This window comes from Bombina bombina, chromosome 7, assembly GCF_027579735.1.
Source record: "Bombina bombina isolate aBomBom1 chromosome 7, aBomBom1.pri, whole genome shotgun sequence".
NCBI lineage: Eukaryota > Metazoa > Chordata > Amphibia > Anura > Bombinatoridae > Bombina > Bombina bombina.
In genome coordinates, this window is record NC_069505.1 from 130,248,276 (window position 1) to 130,263,791 (window position 15,516).

At 42.1% G+C, this 15,516-nt stretch overlaps 1 protein-coding gene across 4 annotated transcripts in view; it reads left to right on the forward strand.

The window, feature by feature from the left end:
* DGKZ (diacylglycerol kinase zeta) overlaps positions 1-15,516 on the forward strand; it is an 821,282-nt gene that overhangs the window by 768,578 nt on the left and 37,188 nt on the right. For all 4 annotated transcript variants that reach the window (XM_053720300.1, XM_053720299.1, XM_053720298.1 and 1 more), the window contains one exon: positions 14,671-14,770. In XM_053720300.1, the coding sequence (XP_053576275.1) occupies positions 14,671-14,770 (100 nt within the window). The remainder of the gene's footprint in view (positions 1-14,670; positions 14,771-15,516) is intronic.

Consider the following 15,516-nt stretch of genomic DNA (forward strand, 5'->3'; position numbering starts at 1 on the left):
TGTGCAGCCACCAATCAGCAGCTACTGAGCATATTTAGATATGATTTTCAACAAAGGATATCAAAAGAATGAAAAAAATAGATATTAGATGTAAATTGGAAAGTTATTTAAATTTGCATATGGGATTGATATGGGTTCCATGTCCCTTTAAATGGTGTCTTGGAAAACTGGTCAACTTAGTAAACATCTGATTTTAGTCTAAAAGGATTGTAACAGAAACTCTTGCCAATTAACAAAATGCTTGCTCTGATTATGAGATCTAGAAATCCATGCCCATTAAAATATGTTTAAAACATACTTTTTACTTTAATGCTGCAAATTATGCTTATAGATTCTTTCATTATGCAGTAAATATAAAAATGTCTTGATCCAGTGGCGGCTGGTGAAATTAAAAGATGGTGGGGCGCTTGACCCCACCCCTTTAAATAAAGCCACACCATCAGGTGGCACTATCAATTCATTAATTAAATAAATAAAAGGTAGACAGAAACACAGAAAAGCACTCGGGGGAAAGGGAGAGAGAGACGGGGAGAGAGACACAGAGGGTTAGAGAGAAAGAGAGAGAGAGACACAATCACACTCAGAGGGTTAGAGAGAGAGAGACACAATCACACTCAGAGGGTTAGAGAGAGAGAGACACAATCACACACATAGGGTTAGAGAGAGAGAAAGAGAGAGAGAGACACAATCACTCACAGAGGGTTAGAGAGAGAGAGAAAGAAAGAGAGAGAGAGAGAGAGAGACAATCACACACAGAGGGTTAGAGAGAGAGAGAGACACAATCACACACAGAGGGTTAGAGAGAGTGCGAGAGACACAATCACACACAGAGGGTTAGAGAGAGAGAGAGAAAGAGAGAGACACAATCACACACAGAGGGTTAGAGAGAGACACAATCACACACAGAGGGTTAGAGAGAGAGAGAGAAAGAGAGAGACACAATCACACACAGAGGGTTAGAGAGAAACACAATCACACACAGAGGGTTAGAGAGAGAGAGAGAGACACAATCACACACAGAGGGTTAGAGAGAGAGAAAGAGAGAGAGACACACAATCACACACAGAGGGTTAGAGAGAGAAAGAAAGAGAGAGAGAGAGAGACACAATCACACACAGAGGGTTAGAGAGAAAGAGAGAGAGAGAGACACAATCACACACAGAGGGTTAGAGAGAGACACAATCACACACAGAGGGTTAGAGATAGAGAGAGAGAAAGAAAGAGAGAGAGAGAGAGAGACACACAATCACACACAGAGGGTTAGAGAGAGACACAATCACACACAGAGGGTTAGAGAGAGACACAATCACACACAGAGGGTTAGAGAGAAAGAGAGACACAATCACACACAGAGGGTTAGAGAGAGACACAATCACACACAGAGGGTTAGAGATAGAGAGAGAGAGAGACACACAATCACACACAGAGGGTTAGAGAGAGACACAATCACACACAGAGGGTTAGAGAGACACATAAGGGATGAGAGAGTCTGAGGGGGAGGAAGAGAGACAGAGAGAGAAAGAGACCATGGGGGAGAACAACACATAAGGAGAGAGATGGATAGATAGAGAGAGACACACACACACATACAAGGGGGGGGGGGAGGGACCACTGCATTTTTAAGTAATAAAACAGCAAAGCTACAGAGACTAAGTGAGATTATAACTAAGTGAGACTATAACTAAATGAGACCATACATTAGTGTGCAGTACAGAGGCAAGCTGCTAAGTTAGTGGGTGTAAAGTTTGAGTAAACAAAATACAAAAACGATCCTTTGCTGTAAAAGAGTAAAAAAAAAACACTAAACCACATTCATTGAATTATCATTTTCACTAACAGAATCCTTTTCAGTAAAATCTTACTTTAATAAGATGGGGCTGAAAAAGTGCTCTCTGTGCCTCTCTCTTCCTGCTCTGTAAGGATTCAGGAAGTGACAGTGGCACATTCCACTGCACTTAGAGGGGAAGAACAGAACTCTCTTTTTCACTTTAGCAAAGCTAGCAGGTTCACAGGACAGCAACAAAATAAATGAAAGTTGTTTTTTTCCGTTTTTGTTTTATTTTATATCATTTAAAACTTTAGCAGATAGCTTGCTATGTGTGCCAGTTATACGGAAGCTCAAAGTTATTTAGCAAAATAAGCATTGCAAAACAAAATCTAGAATAATGTATAAATGCAGTCATAAACATTGCATCTTTTAGATTCTTCCAAAGTTAATCTGAGCAGCAATATGTAACAAATAGACCTGCATGTGCTGGGAATACACTTTCAGCGTCTATGAGCCTATTGGCTTCATTTTTTCTGCTGGTATTGGGGTTTGCACATGTAGATCTTTTATGTGTGAAAACTGCACAAGTAGAACAAGGCTCGCTCCAAATAAAAGCTATTACTGAATTATTTTATTGTATGGAACAATATATAACAGTAACACCAATAAAAGGAAGCAGCTTTGCACATCCTCATATTATTATTATTATTATTATATCAGTGATATGGGAGTAAGTCTAGCGCATGTGCATTTACATATTCTCATAGTTCTCATTCTGTTTTTGACTGTGCATCCACAAATGAGCATATTCACTAGGCTTCCTCCTGTGAAAGTAGCATCTTGTATAAAACGATATTTAAAACATGGTTGAGTGCAAAGGGGATTCGTTCATGGGCAAATATCTTTTAAACACAGCAGCATGGCTTACAAAGGTATATTGCAAAAATATAGTAAAACATTTATATTATACTTATAAATTACATTATGTATTAGAATATCCCTTAAATAAAACCATTTAGTGGCCATTATGGGTTTCATAACACAATAAATATATCATTGATATTTTTATGATCTATTCCCTTCACAATATTACATGGCAGGACTGTAAAACATTGTTTTCATAATATATTTTCTCTTGTAAGATGTATCCAGTCCACGGATGTCTATATAGCTCCTCCCCTAACTGCCATATCCAGTCATTCTCTTGCAACTCTCAACAAACATGGAGGTAGTAAGCGAGAAGTGGTGAATGTAGATGTTATTTTGCTTCAATCCAAAGTTTATTATTTTTAAATGGTACCGTAGTTGTAATTTTTAGTTCCAGGCAGAAAAATAGAAGAATCTGCCTGTGATTTATATGATCTTAGCAAGTTGTAACTAAGATCCATTGCTGTTCTCACACATGACTGAAGAGAGAGATAACTTCAGCGGGGGAATGGCGTGCAGGTTATCCTGCTATGAGGTATGTGCAGTTAAGATTTTTCTAGAAGATGTGAATGCTAAAAAATGCTGCTGATGCCAAATTTATGTAAGGTAAGCCTGAATACAGTGATTTAATAGCGACTGGTATCATGCTTACTTTCTGAGGTAATACTCTTTTATATTTACAGTATAAAACGTTTGCTGGCATGTTTAAACGTTTTTTTATATATACTTTGGTGATAAAACTTTATTGGGGCCTAGTTTTTTCCACATGGCTGGCTTAAATTTGCCTAGAAACAGTTTCCTGAGGCTTTCCACTGTGTTACTATGAGTGGGAGGGGCCTAATTTAGCGCTTTTTTGCGCAGTAACTTTTACAGACTGAGACATCCAGCTTCCTCCAGGAGTCCCCTGAATGCTATAGGACATCTCTAAAGGGCTCTTAGGCTTTCCAAAATTGTTTGTTGGGGAAGGTAGGCCCACAGCAAGGCTGTGGCAGTTTGGTGTGACTGTTAAAAAACGTCTATATCGTTTTTTTCTCCAACATTGGTGTGTCCGGTCCACGGCGTCATCCTTACTTGTGGGATATTCTCCTCCCCAACAGGAAATGGCAAAGAGTCCCAGCAAAGCTGGCCATATAGTCCCTCCTAGGCTCCGCCCACCCCAGTCATTCTCTTTGCCGTTGCACAGGCAACATGTCCACGGAGATGGTTAAGAGTTTTTTGGTGTTTAAATGTAGTTTTTATTCTTCTATCAAGTGTTTGTTATTTTAAAATAGTGCTGGTATGTACTATTTACTCTGAAACAGAAAAGGATGAAGATTTCTGTTTGTGAGAGGAAGATGATTTTAGCAGACAGTAACTAAAATCGATTGCTGTTTCCACATAGGACTGTTGAAATGAAGTAACTTCAGTTGGGGGAAGCAGTTAGCAGACTTTTCTGCTTAAGGTATGACTAGCCATATTTCTAACAAGACCATGTAATGCTGGAAGGCTGTCATTTCCCCTCATGGGGACCGGTAAGCCATTTTCTTAGTCAAACAAACAGAATAAAGGGCTTATTATGGCCTAAAAAACTGGTAGACATTTTTATGGGCTAAATCGATTGCTTTATTTGGGCATTTTATTCATATTTATGCTGACAATTTGCATTTATAAACTTGGGGAACGTTTATTAAACGGCAGGCACTGTGTTAGACACCTTTTCCAGTCAGGGGGCCTTCCTAGTTGTAGACTGAGCCTCATTTTCGCGCCATTACTGCGCAGTTGTTTTTTGAGAGCAGGGCATGCAGATGCATGTGTGAGGATCTAAAAATTGCTGGAAAAGCTTCTAGAAGGCGTCAATTGGTATCGTATTCCCCTCTGGGCTTGGTTGGGTCTCAGCAAAGACTATAGCTGGGACTGTATAGGGGTTAAATTTATTTTAAGGGTTAAAGCTCTGAAATTTGGTGTGCAATACTATTAATGCTTTAAGACACTGTGGTGAAATTTTGGTAATTTTTGAACAATTCCTTCATACTTTTTCACATATTCAGTAATAAAGTGTTTTCTGTTTAAAATTTAAAGAGACAGTAACGGTTTTGTTTTAAAACGTTTTTTGTGCTTTGTTGACAAGTTTAAGCCTGTTTAACATGTCTGTACCTTCAGATAAGCTATGTTCTATATGTATGAAAGCCAATGTGTCTCCCCATTTAAATTTATGTGATAATTGTGCCATAGCGTCCAAACAAAGTAAGGACAGTACTGCCACAGATAATGAAATTGCCCAAGATAATTCCTCAGATGAGGGGAGTAAACATGATACTACATCATCTCCTACTGTGTCTACACCAGTTTTGCCCATGCAGGAGGCCCCTAGTACATCTAGTGCGCCAATGCTTATTACCATGCAACAATTAACGGCTGTAATGGATAACTCCATAGCAAATATTTTATCCAAAATGCCTACTTATCAGAGAAAGCGCGATTGCTCTGTTTTAAACACTGAAGAGCAGGAGGGCGCTGATGATAATTGTTCTGTCATACCCTCACACCAATCTGAAGGGGCCATGAGGGAGGTTTTGTCAGATGGAGAAATCTCAGATTCAGGAAAGATTTCTCAACAAGCTGAACCTGATGTTGTGACATTTAAATTTAAATTAGAACATCTCCGCGCACTGCTTAAGGAGGTGTTATCTACTCTGGATGATTGTGACAACTTGGTCATTCCAGAGAAATTATGCAAGATGGACAAGTTCCTAGAGGTTCCGGTGCACCCCGACGCTTTTCCTATACCCAAGCGGGTGGCGGACATAGTAAATAAGGAGTGGGAAAAGCCCGGCATACCTTTTGTTCCCCCCCCCCTATATTTAAGAAATTATTTCCTATGGTCGACCCCAGAAAGGACTTATGGCAGACAGTCCCTAAGGTCGAGGGGGCAGTTTCTACTCTAAACAAACGCACTACTATTCCTATTGAAGATAGTTGTGCTTTCAAAGATCCTATGGATAAAAAATTGGAATTGCTTAAAATTGGAAGTTTGCTTAAAAAGATTTTTGTACAGCAAGGTTACCTTCTACAACCCATTTCGTGCATTGTTCCTGTTACTACAGCAGCGTGGTTCTGGTTCGAGGAACTAGAAAAGTCGCTCAGTAGAGAGACTCCATATGAGGAGGTTATGGACAGAGTTCACACACTTAAATTGGCTAACTCTTTTATTTTAGATGTCGCTTTGCAATTAGCTAGATTAGCGGCGAAAAATTCAGGGTTTGCTATCGTGGCGCGCAGAGCGCTTTGGCTAAAGTCTTGGTCAGCGGATGTGTCATCCAAGACAAAATTGCTTAACATCCCTTTCAAAGGTAAAACTCTATTTGGACCAGAATTGAAAGAGATTATTTCAGACATCACTGGGGGAAAGGGCCAAGCCCTTCCACAAGATAGGTCTTTCAAGGCTAAAAATAAGTCTAATTTTCGTCCCTTTCGCAATTTCAGGAACGGACCGGCCTCTAATTCTGCATCCTCTAAGCAAGAGGGTAATGCCTCACAACCCAAACCAGCCTGGAAACCGATGCAAGGCTGGAACAAGGGTAAGCAGGCCAAGAAGCCTGCCGCTGCTAACAAAACAGCATGAAGGAGTAGCCCCCCATCCGGGACCGGATCTAGTGGGGGGCAGACTCTCTCTCTTTGCTCAGGCTTGGGCAAGAGATGTTCAGGATCCCTGGGCGCTAGAAATAGTTTCTCAGGGTTATCTCCTGGAATTCAAGGAACTACCCCCAAGGGGAAGGTTCCACATGTCTCACTTATCCTCAAACCAAATAAAGAGACAGGCATTCTTACTTTGTGTAGAAGACCTGTTAAAGATGGGAGTGATACACCCAGTTCCAATAAAGGAACAAGGAATGGGATTTTATTCCAATCTGTTCGTAGTTCCCAAAAAAGAGGGAACTTTCAGACCAATTTTGGATTTGAAGATCCTAAACAAATTTCTCAGGGTACCATCGTTCAAGATGGAAACCATTCGAACGATTCTACCCACTATCCAGGAAAGTCAATTTATGACTACCGTGGATCTAAAGGATGCGTACCTACATATTCCTATCCACAAAGAACATCATCAGTTCCTAAGGTTCGCTTTTCTAGACAAGCATTACCAGTTTGTGGCCCTCCCATTCGGGTTAGCCACTGCTCCAAGGATTTTCACAAAGGTGCTAGGGTCCCTTCTAGCGGTTCTAAGACCGAGGGGCATTGCAGTAGTACCTTACTTGGATGACATTCTAATACAAGCGTCGTCCCTGTCAAAAGCAAAGGCTCATACAGACATAGTTCTAGCCTTTCTCAGATCACACGGATGGAAGGTGAACATAGAAAAAAGTTCTCTGTCTCCGTCGACAAGAGTTCCCTTCTTGGGAACAATAATAGATTCCTTAGAAATGAGGATTTTTCTGACAGAGGTCAGAAAATCAAAACTTCTAAGCTCTTGTCAAGTGCTTCATTCTGTTCCTCGTCCTTCCATAGCGCAGTGCATGGAAGTAGTAGGGTTGATGGTTGCAACAATGGACATAGTTCCTTTTGCACGAATTCATCTAAGACCATTACAACTGTGCATGCTCAAACAGTGGAATGGGGACTATACAGACTTGTCTCCAATGATTCAAGTAGATCAGAAGACCAGAGATTCACTCCGTTGGTGGCTGACCCTGGACCATCTGTCCCAGGGAATGAGCTTCCGCAGACCAGAGTGGGTCATTGTCACGACCAACGCCAGTCTAGTGGGCTGGGGCGCGGTCTGGGAATCCCTAAAAGCTCAGGGTCTATGGTCTCAGGAAGAGTCTCTTCTCTCGATAAACATTCTGGAACTCAGAGCGATATTCAATGCTCTCAGGGCTTGGCCTCAACTAGCAAAGGCCAAATTCATAAGGTTCCAATCAGACAACATGACGACAGTTGCGTATATCAATCATCAGGGGGGAACAAGGAGTTCCCTGGCGATGAAAGAAGTGACCAAGATAATTCAATGGGCGGAGGATCACTCCTGCCACCTGTCTGCGATCCACATCCCAGGTGTGGAAAACTGGGAGGCGGATTTTCTGAGTCGTCAGACATTCCATCCGGGGGAGTGGGAACTCCATCCGGAGATCTTTGCCCAAATAACTCAATTATGGGGCATTCCAGACATGGATCTGATGGCGTCTCGTCAGAACTTCAAGGTTCCTTGCTACGGGTCCAGATCCAGGGATCCCAAGGCGACTCTAGTAGATGCACTAGTAGCACCTTGGACCTTCAACCTAGCTTATGTATTTCCACCGTTTCCTCTCATTCCCAGGCTGGTAGCCAGGATCAATCAGGAGAGGGCCTCGGTGATCTTGATAGCTCCTGCGTGGCCACGCAGGACTTGGTATGCAGACCTGGTGAATATGTCATCGGCTCCACCATGGAAGCTACCTTTGAGACAGGACCTTCTTGTTCAGGGTCCATTCGAACATCCAAATCTGGTCTCCCTCCAGCTGACGGCTTGGAGATTGAACGCTTGATTCTATCGAAGCGTGGGTTTTCAGATTCTGTGATAGATACTCTGGTTCAGGCCAGAAAACCGGTAACTAGAAAGATTTACCATAAAATATGGAAAAAATATATCTGTTGGTGTGAATCCAAAGGATTCCCATGGGATAAGATAAAAATTCCTAAGATTCTCTCCTTTCTACAAGAAGGTTTGGAGAAAGGATTATCTGCAAGTTCTCTAAAGGGACAGATCTCTGCTTTATCTGTCTTACTACACAAAAGACTGGCAGCTGTGCCAGATGTTCAAGCATTTGTTCAGGCTCTGGTTAGGATCAAGCCTGTTTACAGACCTTTGACTCCCCCTGGAGTCTAAATCTAGTTCTTTCAGTTCTTCAAGGGGTTCCGTTTGAACCTTTACATTCCATAGATATTAAGTTACTATCTTGGAAAGTTTTGTTTTTGGTTGCTATTTCTTCAGCTAGAAGAGTTTCAGAGTTATCTGCTCTGCAGTGTTCTCCGCCCTATCTGGTGTTCCATGCAGATAAGGTGGTTTTGCGTACTAAGCCTGGTTTTCTTCCTAAGGTTGTTTCTAACAAGAATATTAACCAGGAGATAGTTGTACCTTCTTTATGTCCGAATCCAGTTTCAAAGAAGGAACGTTTGTTACACAATTTGGACGTAGTCCGTGCTCTAAAATTCTATTTAGAGGCTACAAAGGATTTCAGACAAACATCTTCTTTGTTTGTTGTCTATTCTGGTAAAAGGAGAGGTCAAAAAGCGACTTCTACCTCTCTTTCCTTTTGGCTTAAAAGCATCATCCGATTGGCTTATGAGACTGCCGGACGGCAGCCTCCTGAAAGAATCACAGCTCACTCCACTAGGGCTGTGGCTTCCACATGGGCCTTCAAGAACGAGGCTTCTGTTGACCAGATATGTAAGGCAGCGACTTGGTCTTCACTGCACACTTTTGCCAAATTTTACAAATTTGATACTTTTGCTTCTTCGGAGGCTATTTTTGGGAGAAAGGTTTTGCAAGCTGTGGTGCCTTCCGTTTAGGTAACCTGATTTGCTCCCTCCCTTCATCCGTGTCCTAAAGCTTTGGTATTGGTTCCCACAAGTAAGGATGACGCCGTGGACCGGACACACCAATGTTGGAGAAAACAGAATTTATGCTTACCTGATAAATTACTTTCTCCAACGGTGTGTCCGGTCCACGGCCCGCCCTGGTTTTTTAATCAGGTCTGATGAATTATTTTCTCTAACTACAGTCACCACGGTACCATATGGTTTCTCCTATATATATTTCCTCCTGTCCGTCGGTCGAATGACTGGGGTGGGCGGAGCCTAGGAGGGACTATATGGCCAGCTTTGCTGGGACTCTTTGCCATTTCCTGTTGGGGAGGAGAATATCCCACAAGTAAGGATGACGCCGTGGACCGGACACACCAATGTTGGAGAAAGTAATTTATCAGGTAAGCATAAATTCTGTTTTTTATCTGTTTTTTGAACTAAGAGGTTAATCATCCATTTGCAAGTGGGTGCAATGCTCTGTTAGCTTATTATACACACTGTAAAAATTTTGTTTGATTTACTGCCTTTTTTCACTGTTTTTCAAATTCTGACAAAATTTGTTTCTCTTAAAGGCACAGTACCGTTTCTTATATTTGCTTTTTAACTTGATTTAAAGTGTTTTCCAAGCTTGCTAGTCTCATTGCTAGTCTGTACAAACATTGTCTGACATAGAGGAAACTCCTTGTTCATTATGTTTAAAATCCATTGTGGAACCCCCTCTTAGAATGTGTACCAAATGTATTGATTTCACTTTAAGCAATAAAGATCATATTCTGTCTTTAAAAAAGTTATCACCAGAGGAATCTGACGAGGGGGAAGTTATGCCGACTAACTCTCCCCACGTGTCAGATCCTTTGACTCCCGCTCAAGGGACTCGCGCTCAAATGGCGCCAAGTACATCTAGGGCGCCCATAGCGTTTACTTTACAAGACATGGCGGCAGTCATGGATAATACACTGTCAGCGGTATTAGCCAGACTACCTGAATTTAGAGGAAAGCGAGATAGCTCTGGGGTTAGACGAAATACACAGCATACTGACGCTTTAAGAGCTATGTCTGATACTGCCTCACAATATGCAGAAGCTGAAGAAGGAGAGCTTCTTTCTGTGGGTGATGTTTCTGACTCAGGGAAGATGATGCAACCTGATTCTGATATTTCTACATTTAAATTTAAGCTTGAACACCTCCGCGTGTTACTCAGGGAGGTTTTAGCTGCTCTGAATGACTGTGATACAATTGCAGTGCCAGAGAAATTGTGTAGACTGGATAAATACTATGCAGTGCCGGTGTGCACTGATGTTTTTCCAATACCTAAAACCAGGTGTGCCGTTCTCTCCCCCTCCTATTTTTAGAAAAATGTGTCCAATAGACGCCACCATACGGGACTTATGGCAGACAGTTCCTAAGGACCAGTTTCTACTCTAGCAAAGCGTACTACTATCCCTGTCGAGGACAGTTGTGCTTTCTTAGATCCAATGGATAAAAAGTTAGAGGGTTACCTTAAGAAAATGTTTATTCAACAAGGTTTTATCCTACAGCCCCTTGCATGCATTGCTTCTGTCACTGCTGCTGCGGCGTTCTGGTTTGAGTCTCTGGAAGAGGCTTTACAGGTAGCGACTCCATTGGATGACATACTTCATAAGCTTAGAGCACTTAAGCTAGCCAATTCTTTTGTTTCTGATGCCATTGTTCATTTGACTAAACTAACGGCTAAGAATTCTGGTTTTGCTATCCAGGCACGCAGAGCGCTATGGCTTAAATCATGGTCAGCTGACGTTACTTCAAAGTCTAAGCTGCTTAACATTCCCTTCAAGGGGCAGACCCTATTCTGGCCTGGTTTGAAGGAGATTATTGCTGATATCACTGGAGGAAAAGGTCATGCCCTTCCTCAGGATAGGTCCAAATCAAGGGCCAAACAGTCTAATTTTCGTGCCTTTCGAAACTTCAAGGCAAGTGCAGCATCAACTTCCTCTAATGCAAAACAAGAGGGAACTTTTGCTCAGTCCAAGACGGTCTGGAGACCTAACCAGACCTGGAACAAGGGTAAGCAGGCCAAAAAGCCTGCTGCTGCCTCTAAGACAGCATGAAGGAACGGCCCCCTATCCGGGGGCAGACTTTCGCTCTTCGCCCAGGCGTGGGCAAGAGATGTCCAGGATCCCTGGGCGTTGGAAATTATATCCCAGGGATATCTTCTGGACTTCAAGGCTTCCCCCCCAAAAGGGAGATTTCACCTTTCACAATTATCTGCAAACCAGATAAAGAGAGAGGCATTCTTACACTGTGTACAAGACCTCCTAGTTATGGGAGTGATCCATCCAGTTCCAAAGGAGGAACAGGGACAGGGATTTTACTCAAATCTGTTTGTAGTTCCCAAAAAAGAGGGAACCTTCAGACCAATTTTGGATCTAAAGATCTTAAACAAATTCCTCAGAGTTCAATTATTCAAGATGGAGACTATTCGTACCATCCTACCTATGATCCAGGAGGGTCAATACATGACTACAGTGGATTTAAAGGATGCTTATCTTCACATTCCAATACACAAAGATCATCATCGGTTTCTCAGGTTTGCCTTCCTAGACAGGCATTACCAGTTTGTAGCTCTTCCCTTTGGGTTAGCTACAGACCCAAGAATTTTTACGAAGGTTCTGGGGTCGCTTCTGGCGGTCCTAAGGCCGCGGGGCATAGCAGTGGCCCCTTATTTAGACTACATCCTGATTCAGGCGTCAAACTTCCAAATTGTCTCATACGGACATAGTGTTGGCATTTCTGAGATCGCATGGGTGGAAAGTGAACGAGGAAAAGAGTTCTCTATCCCCCCTCACAAGAGTTTCCTTCCTAGGGACTCTGATAAATTCTGTAGAAATGAAAATTTACCTGAGGGAGTCCAGGTTATCAAAACTTCTAAATTCCTGCCGTGTTCTTTATTCCATTCCTCGCCCTTCGGTGGCTCAGTGCATGGAAGTAATCGGCTTAATGGTAGCGGCAATGGACATAGTGCCGTTTGCACGCCTACATCTCAGACCTCTGCAATTCTGCATGCTCAGTCAGTGGAATGGGGATTACACAGATTTGTCCCCTCTACTAAATCTGGATCAAGAGACCAGGGATTCTCTTCTCTGGTGGCTATCTCGGGTCCATCTGTCCAAAGGTGTGACCTTTCGCAGGCCAGATTGGACAATTGTAACAACAGATGCCAGCCTTCTAGGTTGGGGTGCAGTCTGGAACTCCCTGAAGGCTCAGGGATCGTGGATTCAGGAGGAGTAACTCCTTCCAATAAACATTCTGGAACTAAGAGCGATATTCAATGCTCTTCAGGCTTGGCCTCAGCTAGCAACAATGAGGTTCATCAGATTTCAGTCGGACAACATCACGACTGTGGCTTACATCAAAAGGAGTTCCCTAGCGATGTTAGAAGTCTCAAAGATAATTCGCTGGGCAGAGATTCACTCTTGCCACCTATCAGCTATCCATATCCCAGGTGTAGAGAACTGGGAGGCGGATTTTCTAAGTCGACAGACTTTTCATCCGGGGGAGTGGGAACTCCATCCGGAGGTGTTTGCACAATTGGTTCATCGTTGGGGCAAACCAGAACTGGATCTCATGGCGTCTCGCCAGAACGCCAAGCTTCCTTGTTACGGATCCAGGTCCAGGGACCCCAAGGCAACGCTTATAGATGCTCTAGCAGTGCCTTGGTCCTTCAACCTGGCTTATGTGTTTCCACCGTTTCCTCTGCTCCCTCGTCTGATTGCCAAGATCAAGCAGGAGAGAGCATCGGTGATCTTGATAGCGCCTGCGTGGCCATGCAGGACTTGGTATGCATATCTAGTGGACATGTCATCTTTTCCACCATGGACTCTGCCGCTGAGACAGGACCTTCTACGTCAAGGTCCTTTCAACCATCCAAATCTAATTTCTCTGAGGCTGACTGCCTGGAGATTGAACGCTTGATTTTATCATAGCGTGGTTTATCTGAGTCAGTCATTGATACCTTAATTCAGGCACGAAAGCCTGTCACCAGGAAAATCTATCATAAGATATGGCGTAAATATCTTTATTGGTGTGAATCCAAGGGCTACTCATGGTGTAAGGTCAGGATTCCCAGGATATTATCTTTTCTCCAAGAAGGATTGGAGAAAGGATTGTCAGCTAGTTCCTTAAAGGGATAGATTTCTGCGCTATCTATTCTTTTGCACAAGCGCCTGGCGGATGTCCCAGACGTTCAGGCATTTTGTCAGGCTTTAGTTAGAATCAAGCCTGTGTTTAAACCTGTTGCTCCACCTTGGAGCTTAAATTTGGTTCTTAAAGTTCTTCAGGGGGTTCTGTTTGAACCTCTTCATTCCATAGATATCAAACTTTTATCTTGGAAAGTTCTTTTTTTGGTAGCTATTTCCTCGGCTCGTAGAGTTTCAGAGTTATCTGCCGTACAATGTGATTCTCCTTATCTGATCTTCCATGCGTACCAAACCTGGGTTTTTACCTAAGGTGGTATTTAATAAGAATATCAATCAAGAGATTGTTGTTCCGTCTTTGTGTCCTAATCCTTCTTCAAAGAAGGAACGTCTATTACACAATCTGGACGTGGTTCGTGCTTTAAAGTTTTACTTACAAGCTACTAAAGATTTTCGTCAAACATCTGCTTTGTTTGTTGTCTACTCTGGACAGAGGAGAGGTCAAAAGGCTTCGGCAACCTCTCTTTCTTTTTGGCTAAGCATAATCCGCTTAGCCTATGAGACTGCTGGCCAGCAGCCTCCAGAAAGGATTACAGCTCATTCTACTAGAGCTGTGGCTTCCACATGGGCCTTTAAAAGTGAGGCTTCTGTTGAACAGATTTGCAAGGCGGTGCTTCATACTTTTTCAAAATTCTACAAATTTGATACTTTTGCTTCTTCGGAGGCTATTTTTAGGAGAAAGGTTTTACAGGCAGGGGGTACCTTCCGTTTAAGTACCTGCCTTGTCCCTCCCTTCATCCGTGTACTTTAGCTTTGGTATTGGTATCCCACAAGTAATGGATGATCCGTGGACTGGATACACCTTACAAGAGAAAACATAATTTATGCTTACCTGATAAATTTATTTCTCTTGTGGTGTATCCAGTCCACGGCCCGCCCTGTCATTTTAAGGCAGGTATTTTTTAATTTTAAACTACAGTCACCACTGCACCCTATGGTTTCTCTGTTTGTTTTCGGTTGAATGACTGGATATGGCAGTTAGGGGAGGAGCTATATAGACAGCTCTGCTGTGGGTGTCATCTTGCAACTTCCTGTTGGGAATGAGAATATCCCACAAGTAATGGATGATCCGTGGACTGGATACACCACAAGAGAAATAAATTTATCAGGTAAGCATAAATTATGTTTCTTCATGCCTTTATGCCAATGCACAAGTTAACAAAGACAATGTCTCTCTAACTCTCCTATTTCTTGTGTTGGCAGTGGGGAAACAGGTTTGCACCTCGCCGCATCTTTGCGTCAGCGCACAATTTGTCATTACATAGTGGAGGCTGGAGCATCACTAATGAAAACGGACTTACAGGTAAATCACATGTTGAAGGGCTGCAGTGTTATGCTGTCACGTGGGTTTATGTTATGGGCGTTAAAGGGACATTAAACCCCAAAAAAATGTTTCATACGTCAGACAAAGAATACAATTTTAAACAACATTCCAATTTACTTCTTTTATCTAATTTGCTTCATTCTTTAGATATCCTTTGTTAAATAAATTGCAGTGCACACGGGAACCTATCTAGATATGCTTTTCAGGAAAGGATATCAAGAGAATGAAACAAATTAGATAATAGAAGTAAATTAGAAAGTTATTTAAAATGGTATTCTCTATCTGAATCATGAAAGAAAAAAATTGGGTTTAATGTCCCTTTAATATAAAAACAAATAGCATTTGCTAACTCCTAAAATGTTGTAGTTGTCCTGAATTAAATGTATATTTGCTTTTTTGCATATTCTAATTGTTGTCACCATTGCTTGTTTACAAAGCACTGGTTTTACAGTGAGCTACCAATTTAGTAAAATAAATGATAATACAATCACAGATTTTTTGGTCTATAGTAACCAGTGTGAAGGTAAATAATTATTAAAGGGACACTCAAGTCAAAATAAAATGTTATGATTCAGAAAGAGCATGCAGTTTAAAGACACTTTCCTATGTACTTCCATTATCAAATTTTGCACAGTCTTTTTATATTCACACATTCTGAGGAACAAGATCCTACTGAGCATGTGCACAAGCTCACAGGGTATACATATACTAGTTTGTGATTTGCT